Source organism: Bufo gargarizans, chromosome 5 (assembly GCF_014858855.1).
Source record: "Bufo gargarizans isolate SCDJY-AF-19 chromosome 5, ASM1485885v1, whole genome shotgun sequence".
Classification (NCBI taxonomy): Eukaryota; Metazoa; Chordata; class Amphibia; order Anura; family Bufonidae; genus Bufo; species Bufo gargarizans.
The window spans coordinates 93,709,474-93,725,328 of NC_058084.1; the positions used below are offsets into that span (position 1 = coordinate 93,709,474).

The 15,855-nt window shown below is 41.5% G+C and overlaps 1 protein-coding gene across 1 annotated transcript in view; it reads right to left on the minus strand.

Moving 5' to 3' along the window:
* Positions 1–15,855, minus strand: part of RP1 (RP1 axonemal microtubule associated) — a 659,535-nt gene that overhangs the window by 298,065 nt on the left and 345,615 nt on the right. The window contains exons 33-34 of the mRNA XM_044295389.1: positions 4,869–4,924; positions 985–1,014 (exon numbers count right to left, since the gene is read on the minus strand). Of these exons, the coding sequence (XP_044151324.1) occupies positions 985–1,014; positions 4,869–4,924 (86 nt within the window). The remainder of the gene's footprint in view (positions 1–984; positions 1,015–4,868; positions 4,925–15,855) is intronic.

Below are 15,855 nucleotides of genomic sequence, written 5' to 3' on the forward strand. Positions count from 1 at the left end.
AAATTCGCTCATCTCTAATTACAATCACTGATGGAAATCACTAAACAAACACTGATCAGGTGTAACATACTTGGCTTAGTCCTAGACCTAAGGGCATTGCCCTGGCAGTCCACTGGCATTCACCCTTTAACCTCTGTACAAGGATGTGGACTTTGCTGCAGAGAACCAACCACACTACTAAATCCTGGAATAGTCCTGGTGTAGTTGTCAGCTGACCCACGGGGTTCAGAGACACTATTGTAAGGCACCAAAGGATCAGGCTGCTCCTGCTCTAGAACATGTGGCCTGCAGATTGAACTGTATTTTGATGTTGACAGGTTCCCTTTAAGATACATTTAATAAATTAAAAAGTGGTCGCCAAGCTGGAAATAACTTTAATAGGAAATGACCTATTGTTCAAATCAAGTTTTTAGGTTCCACATTTTAAAGGAATTTTTTGTGATTTTTTTTTTAAGTTTTCTATGTCACTATCTATATCTAAAGATATCCAGTTCTATTGTGATCACTTAGCAGTTTCATCTCATAATCATCACAGCAGTGTTACAATGTAAGGTAGCACCTACATTTTGATATCACATGATTCACAATTTACAATAGGTGATGGTGTCAGTTTATATACTCCCCATCCCTGCACAGTAACCTCTGCACAGGTTGCACAGCAAGATTACAACAGCTGTAAAGTATATTCCTAAATGCTGTTAGCAGGCGCTTAGGTAAGATGGCTGACTCCATAGTGATGTACAGAAAACTGAATAAAAAAATTCTACAAAAACAGAAAAAAGGAAATTAGGAAAGAGAATATATATTCCTATAAGTGGAGCATAAGCTTCACACCTGAATACTGTATTTCAAGCAGATCCCAGAATGGTGTTTATGTCCCTCTGATCAGTATTGATGTGTTAGTTTTATTCTTTACTTCTATATGACTTTGCATGTGCCAATTTACACTGTTTAGTTATCTCATCTGGGTGCTGAATTTCTTACCTTCAATGTCTTCTTCTGGATTTTCTCTTTCTGCAAATAAAATAGATGAAGTTAATCATCAATTCTCCAAACGAATAATAAGATGGTAATGAGCAGAGAATTCATAGCACTTTACATTATCATTAGAGAGCTGAATCATCAAACCACTTTCTCTTTGGAGCTTTCAATGAAACATCAATTTGTCCCCTTGTAGTTGAGCAATTTCTATGAAACACTAATCAGGAGATCTGTATTTTTCTCACATTCAATTTCAGATTTGTGTCATGTTGCTTTCACTAATGCGTTTAACTGCTCATTCTGACCATACACAATATGTGGAAGTTTCCAGCAATGACTGGACTGGCTTCTTTTAACAGATAAATGACTTCTTACTGCCCAAACTCGTCCATTTTTGAGAATAGTCTAAAAGTTATTGACCCACTAACACCAAATTAGAGAACTGTATATATGGGGATTTAAGATATATTAGTCGCACCCAAGCCCTGGTGTAGTACCCCAGACCCGGTGGTACTGCCATTGTCTATAGTTTATTATGTAATGTATTGTTATGTTATGCATTATTTTTGTTTGCTTTGCCGTATCTATCTACCATTAGGGAATGGATGGTAAAGGTTGGCAAGGAACAGGGCTGGTCCTGCCTTCTGCCAGGAGGGAGAGTTCATGTGAAACTAGAGAGAAGAGAGAAAGCACACTGGTGGGCTCCTGCTTCAAAGAAGGATTCTCCAGAGAGAACAACCAAAATTTTTCCACAACTAAAAGCTTGAGAAGACATACAGCAGAGTGACTATCTGAGACAGCATTTAAAGGCTCTGCTGTGAGATGAGGGACTACGGCTAAGACACCCATCAACAAGAATAGTACTAAGCCAGTGCAATACTAGTGTTAAACTTCAACCAGCCAAGAAGGCTCATGGTCTCCTGCCCCCATTATTAGATCCATTATACAGTGTAATTCCTTTCTGATGCTTGTCCACTATTGGACCTTATCTCTCCAGTCCTTATTAGTCTGATAGCATGCCCTGTCAATCACACTGCTTCAATAATGCAACTGCATGACTGATAACTGCTCTTCCAACATGCAACAGACACATTTTTGCTCTTACTAACTGAACTACTGGATATGTAGAGTTTAGCAAATTGATTCTAAAATTTGGAAATTGAATCTGGATTTTTAAAAACAATTCTGATTCTAATATGAATTTTGTGTGATTTCAATTTAGGTGAATCAGGTAAGAGAGAGACTTGTCCAGACAATTTTCAATCCATATAAAATTTATTCAGACCCTAATCAGCTGGCAGATTTGGTGGAATTGGCCCCAAATTGAATTTAAAGAAATTCTCTACTTATAGGCTAAGGACATCTTCAAAGTCATTTTTATTATTGAGTTACATGTATTTTGGGCTTACAAAAAGTATTTGCAATACAGTTTTATTAAAAATGTTTGCACCATTTGGCTTCTGCAGCTTCAATGTTTCACAGTATAGAGTAGCTGAAGAAAATCAATTTTGTGATAAATCCATACAACTGGCAATCTGACAACTCAGTCTCCTGCCTTGCTCTGACCTACAGATGCAGTAGAGTTAACAGTCAAAGTCATAATGCGTTAACTACAGTAGATGTGATAACTCACCAAGTGTGTGTGTTAACTTTGCTACATCCGTATCCTGAATGAACTTCTAAACTGATTTATGCCCAAGTCAAAGTATAATGGTTCATAGCCAAGATTGAAAAATGTGGTGGCCAGAGGTATGGGATTATGGAAACAGCCAAGCTGACTGTACTATGATGTTTCTGTAGCTCCTATTCACTTCTCTGGAAGTTACAGAAAAAAAGTGTAGCACAGCTGCTGAGCTGTTTCCATAACCCTGGACACCTCTGGCCAATGCATAACATGAGATGAAATACCCCTTTGATAAAAAAATTTAAAATAAGTTGAGTTTGGTGCTCCATTTTCTGATACAGATCTCCAAATTCCCTACATGCACATAGCTTAACAAAGGTAGCATCCGGGCAGCCACCACTAGAGGAAGCAATGGGCCTTACTGGATACGGATTATACAGGGTGGGCCATTTATATGGATACACCTTAATAAAATGGTAACAGTTGGTGATATTAACTTCCTGTTTGTGGCACATTAGTATATGTGAGGGGGGAAACTTTTCAAGATGGGTGGTAACCATGGCGGCCATTTTGATGTCGGCCATTTTGAATCCAACTTTTGTTTTTTCAATAGGAAGAGGGTCATGTGACACATCAAACTTATTGGGAATTTCACAAGAAAAACAATGGTGTGCTTGGTTTTAACGTAACTTTATTGTTTCATGAGTTATTTACAAGTTTCTGACCACTTATAAAATGTGTTCAATGTGCTGCCCATTGTGTTGGATTGTCAATGCATCCCTCTTCTCCCACTCTTCACACACTGATAGCAACACGCAGGAGAAATGCTAGCACAGGCTCCCAGTATCCGTAGTTTCAGGTGCTGCACATCTCGTATCTTTACAGCATATGCTGTGCAGCACCTGAAACTACGAAGAGTGGGAGAAGAGGGTTTGCATTGACAATCCAACACAATGGGGAGCGCATTGAACACATTTTATAAGTGGTCAGAAACTTGTAAATAACTCATGAAACAATAAAGGTACGTTTTTCTTGTGAAATTCCCAATAAGTTTGATGTGTCACATGACCCTCTTCCTATTGAAAAAACAAAAGTTGGATTCAAAATGTCCGACTTCAAAATGGCCGCCATGGTCACCACCCATCTTGAAAAGTTTGCCCCCTCACATATACTAATGTGCCACAAACAGGAAGTTAATATCACCAACCATTCCCATTTTATTAAGGTGTATCCATATAAATGGCCCACCCTGTACATTGAACTTATCACTATTGCTGTATACAGTAAGCTCCTGAGCTTCCTTTAGTAGTATAATAATATAATTTACCACAGGTCTATAGAGGGAACATGGAGTTCTGTGTCAGAAATAAATAAAAAATGAAAAAAAATTATAAACACAGAACCCTGGACCTAAAAAATCATGGTATTGAAAGGTGGACAGCCTCATGCACATGACTGCCTTTGCGATATGTGTCGGATCTGTCTTTTTTGCAGGTCAAATACTCCTTCCTTTAACTTCTTTGGGGTCTGCAGAAAAAACGGACAACAGATGGATGTCATCCTCATGCAGTCCACATCCTTGTGGAAGTTCTGTAATTAGTAGAACATGTCCTATTCTTTTCCTATTTCTGATAGGAGTGAAAACATTTAGGAAGCCTAGTATTCTGCAGTAGGGGTTAAATTAGACTATCATGCTCTCAGTTGGAGTTCCTGTGAGCTTCAGGTGAGGGGAGCTTTGACAACTGTTCACAGGGTGCGGTGCTGCACAGGGGCCACTGTGCTGTTTTTCTGGCTGGTTGGTGGGGCCCAGTGCTAGGTATGGCATGGTCAGGCAGCAGGGGTGCTGTTTGGCTGCTGGGTCCTGCTGCCGGCCGGGATGGCGCCGCAGCGTCGGTGGTCGTCGTGCAGCGGCGCGCCAATGTTAGGTTAGGACCCACTCATAGAGGCAACCTTGGCGTGGTGAGTGGGCTTATGCCTTTTGAACAAAATTTACACTAATGCCTCATTCAGCATGTAGCATAGGAGGCGGTACACATGCGCTATTTAGTGCTGTCTTCTGCAATAGTAGCAGGGATGAGATCAAAGCATAGCAGTGTGCGATTCATTTCTTGTCTTTTCTCCCTTTATCACATTTAAGAATGTACATGGACAGTATCAGTATTTTGCAGATGCGTGGTTTGTGAACCGCAATACGGATACAGCCGTGTGCATGAGACTTGAGGACATTTGTTTCAAGTGCGTCCATAGTAATAATCCCACTTACCTAAGGCAAAGAGTTCTCTCTCCGTTCTCCCATCATCCTGCTTTTCATCAAACCATCTAAATAAATTGTATAGTTAAATAATAAATGACAGACATTATCCAGATATAAAATGTAATTAAAATATGTAAAGATGATATAAATCATTGCTAAAAATATTGGTAGCTATAAGTGGGTTTTAAAAATATAAGTAATCTTCTATTTCTTCCAAGCAGGCTATCAGCACTATTGATTTTAATGGCATTTATTGAAATTCTTGTAGAAAGCACTAATTACTTGCTACATTTCACCCAATTTCCAGATTAACCATGTCATTTCATAGTGCTTATACAATCTTAACAGAGCCAACAGCTCTTAACGTGAATAATTCTGCTATTTCAGAGTCTTGTCCTGCAACACATTTTCATTTTCAGATCCTCCCACTCAGAAGTAAGCAGCCTGGCAAATGCTTTCTGGGCCCTTGTGACAGCAGGAAAATTCAGCACTCAACTTTAATTACAGCTACCTACACTCACCTAAAGAATTATTAGGAACACCATACTTATACGGTGTAGGACCCCCTTTTGCCTTCAGAACTGCCTTAATTTTATGTGGCATTGATTCAACAAGGTGCTGATAGCATTCTTTAGAAATGTTGGCCCATATTGATAGGATAGCATCTTGAGGGAGGGAGATTTGAGGCATGCACATCCAGGGCACGAAGCTCCCGTTCCACCACATCCCAAAGATGCTCTATTGGGTTGAGATCTGGTGACTGTGGGGGCCATTTTAGTACAGTGAACTCATTGTCATGTTCAAGAAACCAATTTGAAATGATTCGAGCTTTGTGACATGGTGCATTATCCTGCTGGAAGTAGCCATCAGAGGATGGGTACATGGTGGTCATGAAGGGATGGACATGGTCAGAAACAATGCTCAGGTAGCCCGTGGCATTTAAACTATTGCCAATTGGCACTAAGGGGCCTAAAGTGTGCCCAGAAAACATCCCCCACACCATTACACCACCACCACCAGCCTACACAGTGGTTACAAGGCATGATGGATACATGTTCTCATTCTGTTTACGCCAAATTCGGACCAGAAATCAAGACTCATCAGACCAGGCAACATTTTTCCAGTCTTCAACAGTCCAATTTTGGTGAGCTGGTGCAAATTGTAGCCTCTTTTTCCTATTTGTAGTGGAGATGAGTGGTACCCGGTGGGGTCTTCTGCTGTTGTAGCCTACCTTTCTTTTCCATTCTGACATTCAGTTTGGAGTTCAGGAGATTGTCTTGACCAGGACCACAACCCTACATGCATTGAAGCAACTGCCATGTGATTGGTTGACTAGATAATCGCATTAATGAGAAATAGAACAGGTGTTCCTAATAATTCTTTAGGTGAGTGTATATTTCCATTCTCTTTCCTTCTGACTGGAGTCTTGACTCTTTACTAAGGCATTTATGGTGCCACCAGATATCTTTTTGATAAGGTCAAACAGTAAAGTTAGAAGTCCATCATTTTACATTACATTTTTATGATATCTATGAAACACAAATTTTAAGAGTCAGACCATAAGTAAAAGAATAAACTCTCTCTTTACTCAGTGTAAAAGATAACTTGCAGTACATCCAGCAGTAGTTTGTACAAAAGTGCAATTTCTATCCCCGGATGATGAGGTATGGTGGCTGGATAAGTGGCAATAATTAGCAGCTCTGGTGTGATATCTTGCTAATGACTCTCTCTTGAACTTCTGGCTAACAGAACTTGTGAATATTAGTGTCCTATGTGTAATGCAGGCTTTATGTTGGTCTGGCCAGGATGCTATTTAGGCGATGGGTGTTTGAACCGTCATCCCTCACCTGCAGCAGGGTCTGTCAAGCTGTGGGTTTCTGGTCACTTTGCTGACTTTCAATGCTATAGCTTTTCAGTTATCCTTGTACTCTTGCAGTCTCTCTAGCATAGTGATCTCGTGATCTCAAGGGAGAATGGGTTATTTTGCTGGTCCCTAAGACCCTAGGAATAAGAGCAATTGCACATGCTTTCACAGTCCACGCTGTCCTAGACAAAACTCCCCCTGCTGGCAAGAAGTAGTACCAGCCCACTCCTACCAAGAGAGAAGGAACAGGACAATTAACCCTATCCCTGCCAACCATATCATCCATACCTTATCATTACTACCTGGTGTGCATAATATAACATTGCAAAATAATACATAACAATTGCAGATACCCCCAGGTCTCTAATGCTGCACAATCAAAAGTGAGAAATATACAGTATAGCAAATTCTCCTGTAGATGACCCAGGAGAAAATCATGTACCCTATCTTCACCTTCTCCCATTGCTATGTCAGTTATTGGAGACAATAGATGCCTCTTGGCCAAGCCCTGCCCTCTCGGAAAAGCTTCCAGCAAAAGAAATCAGATGGGAATGAACCCCATTATTCTCTATAGCTGTGTAAAGTAATTAACACTGATGAGGACAGTATACTACTACAGAGGGATCTGGATAGATTGGAGGCTTGGGCAGATAAGTGGCAGAAGAGGTTTAACACTGACAAATGTAAAGTTATGCACATGGGAAGGAATAATGCAAGTCACTCGTACATACTAAATGGTAAAACACTCGGTAACACTGACATGGAAAAGGATCTAGGAATTTTAATAAACAGCAAACTAAGCTGCAAAAACCAGTGTCAGGCAGCTGCTGTCAAGGCCAATAAGATAATGGGTTGCATCAGAAGGGGCATAGATTCCCGTGATAAGAACATAGTCCTACCACTTTACAAATCGCTAGTCAGACCACACATGGAGTACTGTGTACAGTTCTGGGCTCCAGTAAACAAGGCAGACATAGCAGAGCTGGAGAGGGTTCAGAGGAGGGCAACTAAAGTAATAACTGGAATGGGGCAACTACAGTACCCTGAAAGATTATTAAAATTAGGGTTATTCACTTTAGAAAAAAGATGACTGAGGGGAGATCTAATTACTATGTATAAATATATTAGGGGTCAGTACAAAGATCTATCCCATCAGCTATTTATCCCCAGGACTATGACTGTGACGAGGGGACATCCTCTGCGTCTGGAGGAAAGAAGGTTTGTACACAAACATAGAAAAGGATTCTTTACGGTAAGAGCAGTGGGACTATGGAACTCTCTGCCTGAGGAGGTGGTGATGGTGAGTACAATAAAGGAATTCAAGAGGGGCCTGGATGTATTTCTGGAGTGTAATAATATTACAGGCTATAGCTACTAGAGAGGGGTCGTTGATCCAGGGAGTTATTCTGATTGCCTGATCGGAGTCGGGAAGGAATTTTTTATTCCCCTAAAGTGGGGAAAATTGGCTTCTACCTCACAGTTTTTTTTTTTGCCTTCCTCTGGATCAACTTGCAGGATGACAGGCCGAACTGGATGGACAAATGTCTTTTTTTCGGCCTTATGTACTATGTTACTATGTTATTGGGACAAGGCTGTTCATGAACAATGCAATTCAATTCTAGGCTTAGTGTCCCTTAGTGAAGTTCTACATTTATCTATCCTTGGCTATATGTTCAGCAAATGCAAAATCTGGATATTTCTAAGGTCCCTGTTCTGCCATTTTACACTTTAGTCCATTGCTACTTTGTGCTACATAGAAGAAATGGTTTGCTACATGGAAACCATCATCAAGTAACACAGTATGGCTGGTGTTTCTTTTTTTTTTAGACGTGTAGCACTCTTCAACATGTCTGAACATACAAATAATATAGTTAATTAATAACTGGTGGAGGGGTTTTGAAGGAGTTATTCAGACCAACAGCCCATTTACAACATGACCTTTTAATACATGAAATACTAAAAGGAGCTATACAGTAGCAAAAAAACAACAATAACTTGCTAATGGCTTTCAGCTAGCAGTAGATTAAGTAGGGTATTGGCTTTCCTTAAAGAGACCTGTGCGCCATGGTATGAAGGTGTATTGGCAATACTCCATGGGAAACCTACTCTGTACTGATGAGGGGCAAGCACCCTGAAACAGCAGTTTTTACCCATGGATATTTGTCTTGGCTATTTTCCCTTGTCATGTCCTAAGGCTTGTTTAAAAAGTTGGATTTTGACTCAGAGAACCACTTCTAAAAGGTGGCACTATCAAGATGGTTCTCTTTCCTTGGGAGTTACCTCTTTACATATTGTTTTTCCATGGAGCATTGGCAAAGAGTCTCCATAACATGAAGTACTTCCAGTAAATCTCCCTACAGGGCTGGTCTTGTTAAGGGGAGCCAGTACCCTACCTAAGCTATAACCAAGGCAATCGCACCGAGCCAGTCATAATCCTACTCCATACTAATGAGGGACAAGAACCCTGAAAAATGTTAAAAAGTCATTTTTTTTACTCATAGGGAGAAACTTTCACAAGGTGGTACTAGTAAGATGGTTCCTTGGAAAATGCTTCTTTGCAGCTAGCAGTAGATACATTTTTGCAGTACCCCAAAACAGAGTGACTGCAAAGAGTTAACTGATGTAATGTTATATTGCTAAATAAAATGTTGCAATTTATTTGATATATTGATATTTGTGTACCTATTAGCACTATATGGACAATTGAGGGTTAAAACCTTTGCTCATACTGTTAGGTCCCCTGCCTGGTTAGTCAGTGGGGAGTCTGCCTTTAACTGTGCTACAGTAAAGATCAACATTTGCAAGGCCCAAGCCCAGAGAACCCTCACCTCTGTATGGGGGATCTGTGGATGGCACATAGCATAAGATGCTATATATGTGTCATCCACAGATTCCCCCCATCACAGTGCCATCCAGAGATCCCCCATAACAGTGCCATCCAGAGATCCCCCCTAACAGTGCCATCCAGAGATCCCCCATAACAGTGCCATCCACAGATCCCCCATAACAGTGCCATCCAGAGATCCCTCATAACAATACCATCCAGAGATCCCCCATAACAATACCATACAGAGATCCCCCATAACAGTGCCATCCACAGATCCCCCATAACAGTGCCATCCACAGATCCCCCATAACAGTGCCATCCACAGATCCCCCATAACAGTGCCATCCACAGATCCCCATAACAGTGCCATCCACAGATCCCCCATAACAGTGCCATCCACAGATCCCCCATAACAGTGCCATCCACAGATCCCCCATAACAGTGCTATCCACAGATCCCCCATAACAGTGCTATCCACAGATCCCCCATAACAGTGCCATCCACAGATCCCCCATAACAGTGCTATCCACAGAGCCCCAATAACAGTGCCATCCACAGATCCCCCATAACAGTGCTATCCACAGATCCCCATAACAGTGCTATCCACAGAGCCCCAATAACAGTGCCATCCACAGATCCCCCATAACAGTGCCATCCACAGATCCCCCATAACAGTGCTATCCACAGAGCCCCAATAACAGTGCCATCCACAGATCCCCCATAACAGTGCTATCCACAGATCCCCCATAACAGTGCTATCCACAGATCCCCCATAACAGTGCCATCCACAGATCCCCCATAACAGTGCTATCCACAGAGCCCCAATAACAGTGCCATCCACAGATCCCCCATAACAGTGCTATCCACAGATCCCCATAACAGTGCTATCCACAGAGCCCCAATAACAGTGCCATCCACAGATCCCCCATAACAGTGCCATCCACAGATCCCCCATAACAGTGCTATCCACAGAGCCCCAATAACAGTGCCATCCACAGATCCCCCATAACAGTATCATCCACAGATCCCCCATAACAGTGCTATCCACAGAGCCCCAATAACAGTGCCATCCACAGATCCCCCATAACAGTGCTATCCACAGATCCCCATAACAGTGCTATCCACAGAGCCCCAATAACAGTGCCATCCACAGATCCCCCATAACAGTGCCATCCACAGATCCCCCATAACAGTGCTATCCACAGAGCCCCAATAACAGTGCCATCCACAGATCCCCATAACAGTGCTATCCACAGAGCCCCAATAACAGTGCCATCCACAGATCCCCCATAACAGTATCATCCACAGATCCCCCATAACAGTGCTATCCACAGAGCCCCAATAACAGTGCCATCCACAGATCCCCCATAACAGTGCTATCCACAGATCCCCATAACAGTGCTATCCACAGAGCCCCAATAACAGTGCCATCCACAGATCCCCCATAACAGTGCCATCCACAGATCCCCAATAACAGTGCTATCCACAGAGCCCCAATAACAGTGCCATCCACAGATCCCCCATAACAGTATCATCCACAGATCCCCCATAACAGTGCTATCCACAGAGCCCCAATAACAGTGCCATCCACAGATCCCCCATAACAGTGCTATCCACAGATCCCCATAACAGTGCTATCCACAGAGCCCCAATAACAGTGCCATCCACAGATCCCCCATAACAGTGCCATCCACAGATCCCCCATAACAGTGCTATCCACAGAGCCCCAATAACAGTGCTATCCACAGATCCCCATAACAGTGCTATCCACAGAGCCCCAATAACAGTGCCATCCACAGATCCCCCATAACAGTGCCATCCACAGATCCCCCATAACAGTGCAATCCACAGATCCCCCCCATACCAGTGTCATCCACAGATCACCCCCATAAGTGTTAGGCTCACTTTGTTTCTTACACTGTTCACACAATTCTTATGTACAGGATTTGTAGGATGCGAGATTCAAAAGATTAGATAGATTCGAGAACCTTTTCGGATTCGGATTTGAAAAAAATTTGATTCGTCCCACCTCTAATGCATTGTAAAGGGGATCAGACCCCCAAAAGTTGAAATCCCAGAGTGAGACAAAAAATAAAGTTAAAAAAGAAGCCTTGCTTTAAGTCAAGGTAACCGCGCCCCCTTCACTGCCCCTTCTTCTGTGACTGACAGCCGGCTGATCGGCAAAGCCCGCCGGCTGTCGGGCACAAGCGCTGTCAGTCACAGGTGAAGGGGCAGGGAAGGGGGTGCGGTTACCTTGACTTAAAGCAAGGAGGCCGTTGCCCGCTTGACTTCAAGAGTGACTCGAAAATAGCGCGGACGAGAGATAAAAGAAAGTTTTTTCCTGCTTTTACTGCAGGAAGAAAATCATCATTAGAAACACACTGCCGGCTACTTGAAGGTACTGCTGGCGGTTTGGGGGGGTTTTTGCTGCTGACAGGTTCCCTTTAAAATTGCTCAGCACTTATTTCCTAGAAATACGCGCCCACGTGATGTTCTATGTAATTCATCCCCAATCTGTCATAGTCCCGCTACTTGCTGGAGGCAAAAATGATGCAATTCTCTGTCCTAGAATTAAAGTCTTCAGTTAGTGGTGAACAAATTCCTTCCGACAAGAAGTTTTACATTGGACGCCACTGACTTCATTAGGTTTACATCTCTTGTGATGCGTCTTACAAACTCTGACAGCAGATAAGCAACCCCCTTCAAATGTCCATTTAACATCTAAATATAACCCACTGATTCCCACACTTCGTATGAGGAGGTTTGAACAATCATACATATAGTGATGCTATTACAATCATTTCTCTTTTTTTTTTTTTTTACCCTGAGTAGAAATCTAAGCATTCATCTAAAACAGCAAGACATCCAGAACTGCGTTATAGCAGGCGCTGGAATAAAATTAAAATTCTTGCAGACATATGACACTCTTGTAGGAAAATGGTACAAATGTCAAAATAAGTGGATTCGCTGCTTTGTCTCTGCCCCACGCAGTAAAGAAATAGTGATATTAAACTGACAATCCCGTCGCCTCTGATGAAAAATATTTCCTTTTATTTACATTAAAGGTTGAGAGCGTCTATGTTCTCCAAGAAACTTGGTTAACCTTGTGCTGACATTAGTATTAGTCTTGGTAAAAGGCATTATCTGCAAATAACAAAGTACCAAAGTCACGAAGAAAAAGAAGATAGAGAAGATATTTCATGTAACTGAATTGAAATTGAAAGAATGAGGTGTAGCTACATGGGAGAGACTAAGACCTAATGTAAATTCGTGTAGCCCCTTCACTATGTATCTCAAGGGTGGCCAGATAACAGTCTTATGGGAGCCACAATAATGGTTAACCACTAATATGTAGAATACGCATAGAAATGTAGTGAAGCCAACAACCATCTCAAAAAATCCAATGGGGCGCCACAGAATCGAAGGGGTTTTCCAGGCTTTTAATATTGATGACTATCACTGAAAACAACTACCTAAAACATAACTTTTATTAAAGATCATTAAACACTGATCCCTTACAGGGGACCAATAAACACATGGACAAACACAGAGTAGAGCTATACTGGACCAGGTAGACCGTAAATACTAATGGATAGAGGGGTGGGCCAACACATACAATTTCCTAGTGTCTGTCCCTAAATATCCCTCAAGTTATCCTCTGCCCAGAGATGCACCTGGATGGTAGGAGCACTCTGTCCACGTGCCTTGACTACCTGTCCTTGTAATGCCCTTGCTAAAGATAAGAAACCCTATGCGTGGTTTACCAATGAAAATTAGCCTGGGTCTCAGTATACACTAAGTACATATTAGATAGATTATCAAGAGAGGTATAGATATACCGTCCCGATCAAAGCATGATGCGACTCGTCCCGACGCGTTTCCCCTTCTCATCCAGAAGGTTCGTCAGGGGATGCAAGTATCAAAAATCTATTATCATAGCATTTGTGTCACAGATACACCACAAATGCAGAGACCAAAAAAGCAAAACAAACAAAACTGGAGCACCCACAAGCCAGCGCTGGTCTATGCAAATGAACACACAATTCGTGTAGCTACTATAATAAGATAAACCGTACTTAATACCAGTAGACTACTTATCTGGTGATGAACTTCAGTTTCAACTCACAGAACGATGGTGCTTGGCTTGCGGCGCTCCAGGGGGGCAGAAAAAGATGTGGCTCCAATTAGTCCATTCACCCACACTTACTTTTAAACCCCAGAGGGGGACGGTCCTATGTCGGCATAAGCCAATCCTGAACTAAACATGTCGTCATGTGGTCAGGCACATGGGCGGGTTAGATAACATTAGGATTACATTTTTATAAATTCTACAAAAATGGGTCGCGGGCCATCTCTACATGTCCCCGGAATGCACGGCCATCTTATCACACCCCCCTCCTCTTGGTTCCGGGTGGTGTGCGTCTCCAGGAGACGGCACACACGCACATTGCGTGCCTTCTTTTCAAATCATTGAGCAGGCGTCAATTCAGACCTGCGGTTTGCGGCTTTTTTTGGTGCAGCAGCGGTGCCATCGTGTCCCCGTGCGGCTGTAAGGTAGACCTGATGGCATGGAAGGCAGCGCAATGCCTTCCTTAGGCATTGGCGCTGCCTTCCTGTGACGAGCCTGTGAGATCCAGTCCCCTGGATCTCACAGGCTGGAAGCTGTATGAGTAATACTCACTGTATTACTCATACAGCCAATGCATTCCATAACAGAAGTATTGGAATGCATTGTAAAGGATTAGACCACCAAAAGTTGAAGTCCCAAAGTGGGACAAAAAATGAAAGTAAAAAAAAAGTTGGAAAAATAAAGTTTTCCCCCCAAAAATTAAAAGTTTCAAGTAAAAATCAACAAAAATGTCATTTTCTCCAAATAAAGTTAAAAAATTGGTAAACAAATAGGGGAAAAAGTTGGCATATTAGGTATCGCCGCGTCCGTTTCGACAGGCTCTATAAACATATCACATGACCTAACCCCTCAGATGAACACCGTAAAAAATAAAACTGTGTTAAATAAACCATTTTTTGTCACCTTACATCACAAAAAGTACAACAGCAAACGATCAAAAAGGCGTATGCCCACCAAAATAATACGAATATAACCGTCACCTCATCCCACAAAATATGAGCCCCTACCTGAGACAATCGCCCAAAAAAAAAAAAAAAATATGACTCAGAATATGGAGACAGTAAAACATATTTTTTTTGTTTTAAAAAAGCTCTTATTGTGTAAAACTTACATAAAGAAAAAAAAAAGTATACATATTAGGTATTTCCACATCCGTATCGACCGGCTCTAAAAATATCAAATGACATAACCCCTCAGATGAACACCATAAAAAAATTTAAATAAAAACTGTGCTAAATAAACAATTTTTTGTCACCTTACATCACAAAAAGTGTAATAGCATGCGATCAAAAAGTCATATGCACCCCAAAATTGTGTCAATCAAACCGTCATCTCATCCCGCAAAAAATGAGACACAAACTAAGATAATCGCCGAAAAAACTATGGCTCTCAGACTATGGAGATACTAAAACATGATTTTTTTGTTTCAAAAATGATATTATTGTGTAAAACTTACATAAATAAGTATACATATTAAGTATCGCCGCGTCCATATCGACCGGCTCTATAAAAATATCACATTACCTAACTCCTCAGATGAACATCGTAAAAAATAAAAAATAAAAACTGTGATAAATTTTAAAAAAATTGTCACCTTACAGCACATAAAGTGTAATAGCAAGCGATCAAAAAGTCATACGCACCCCAAAATAGTGCCAATCTAACCGTCATCTCACCCCACAAAAATCATACCCTACCCAAGATAATCGCCCAAAAACTGAAAAAACTATGGCTCTCAGACTATGTAAACACTAAAACATGATTTTTTGGGTTTCAAAAACCTGTCAGATGAATGTTGTAAATAACAAAAAATAAAAACGGTACCAAAACAGCTATTTCTTGTTACCTTGCCTCACAAAAGTGTAATATAATATATAATAATATAGAGCAACCAAAAATCATATGTACCCTAAATTAGTACCAACAAAACTGCCACCCTATCCTGTAGTTTCTAAAATGGGGTCACTTTTTGGGAGTTTCTACTCTAGGGGTGTATCAGGGGGGCTTTAAATGGGACATGGTGTTAAAAAAAACAGTCCAGCTAAATCTGCCTTCCAAAAACCGTATGGCATTCCTTTCATTCTGCGCCCTGTAAACTACAGAATCACAGCCATAAATATTGAGTTTTGTTTGGCTGTTAACCCTTGCTTTGTAACTGGAAAAAAAATATTAAAAT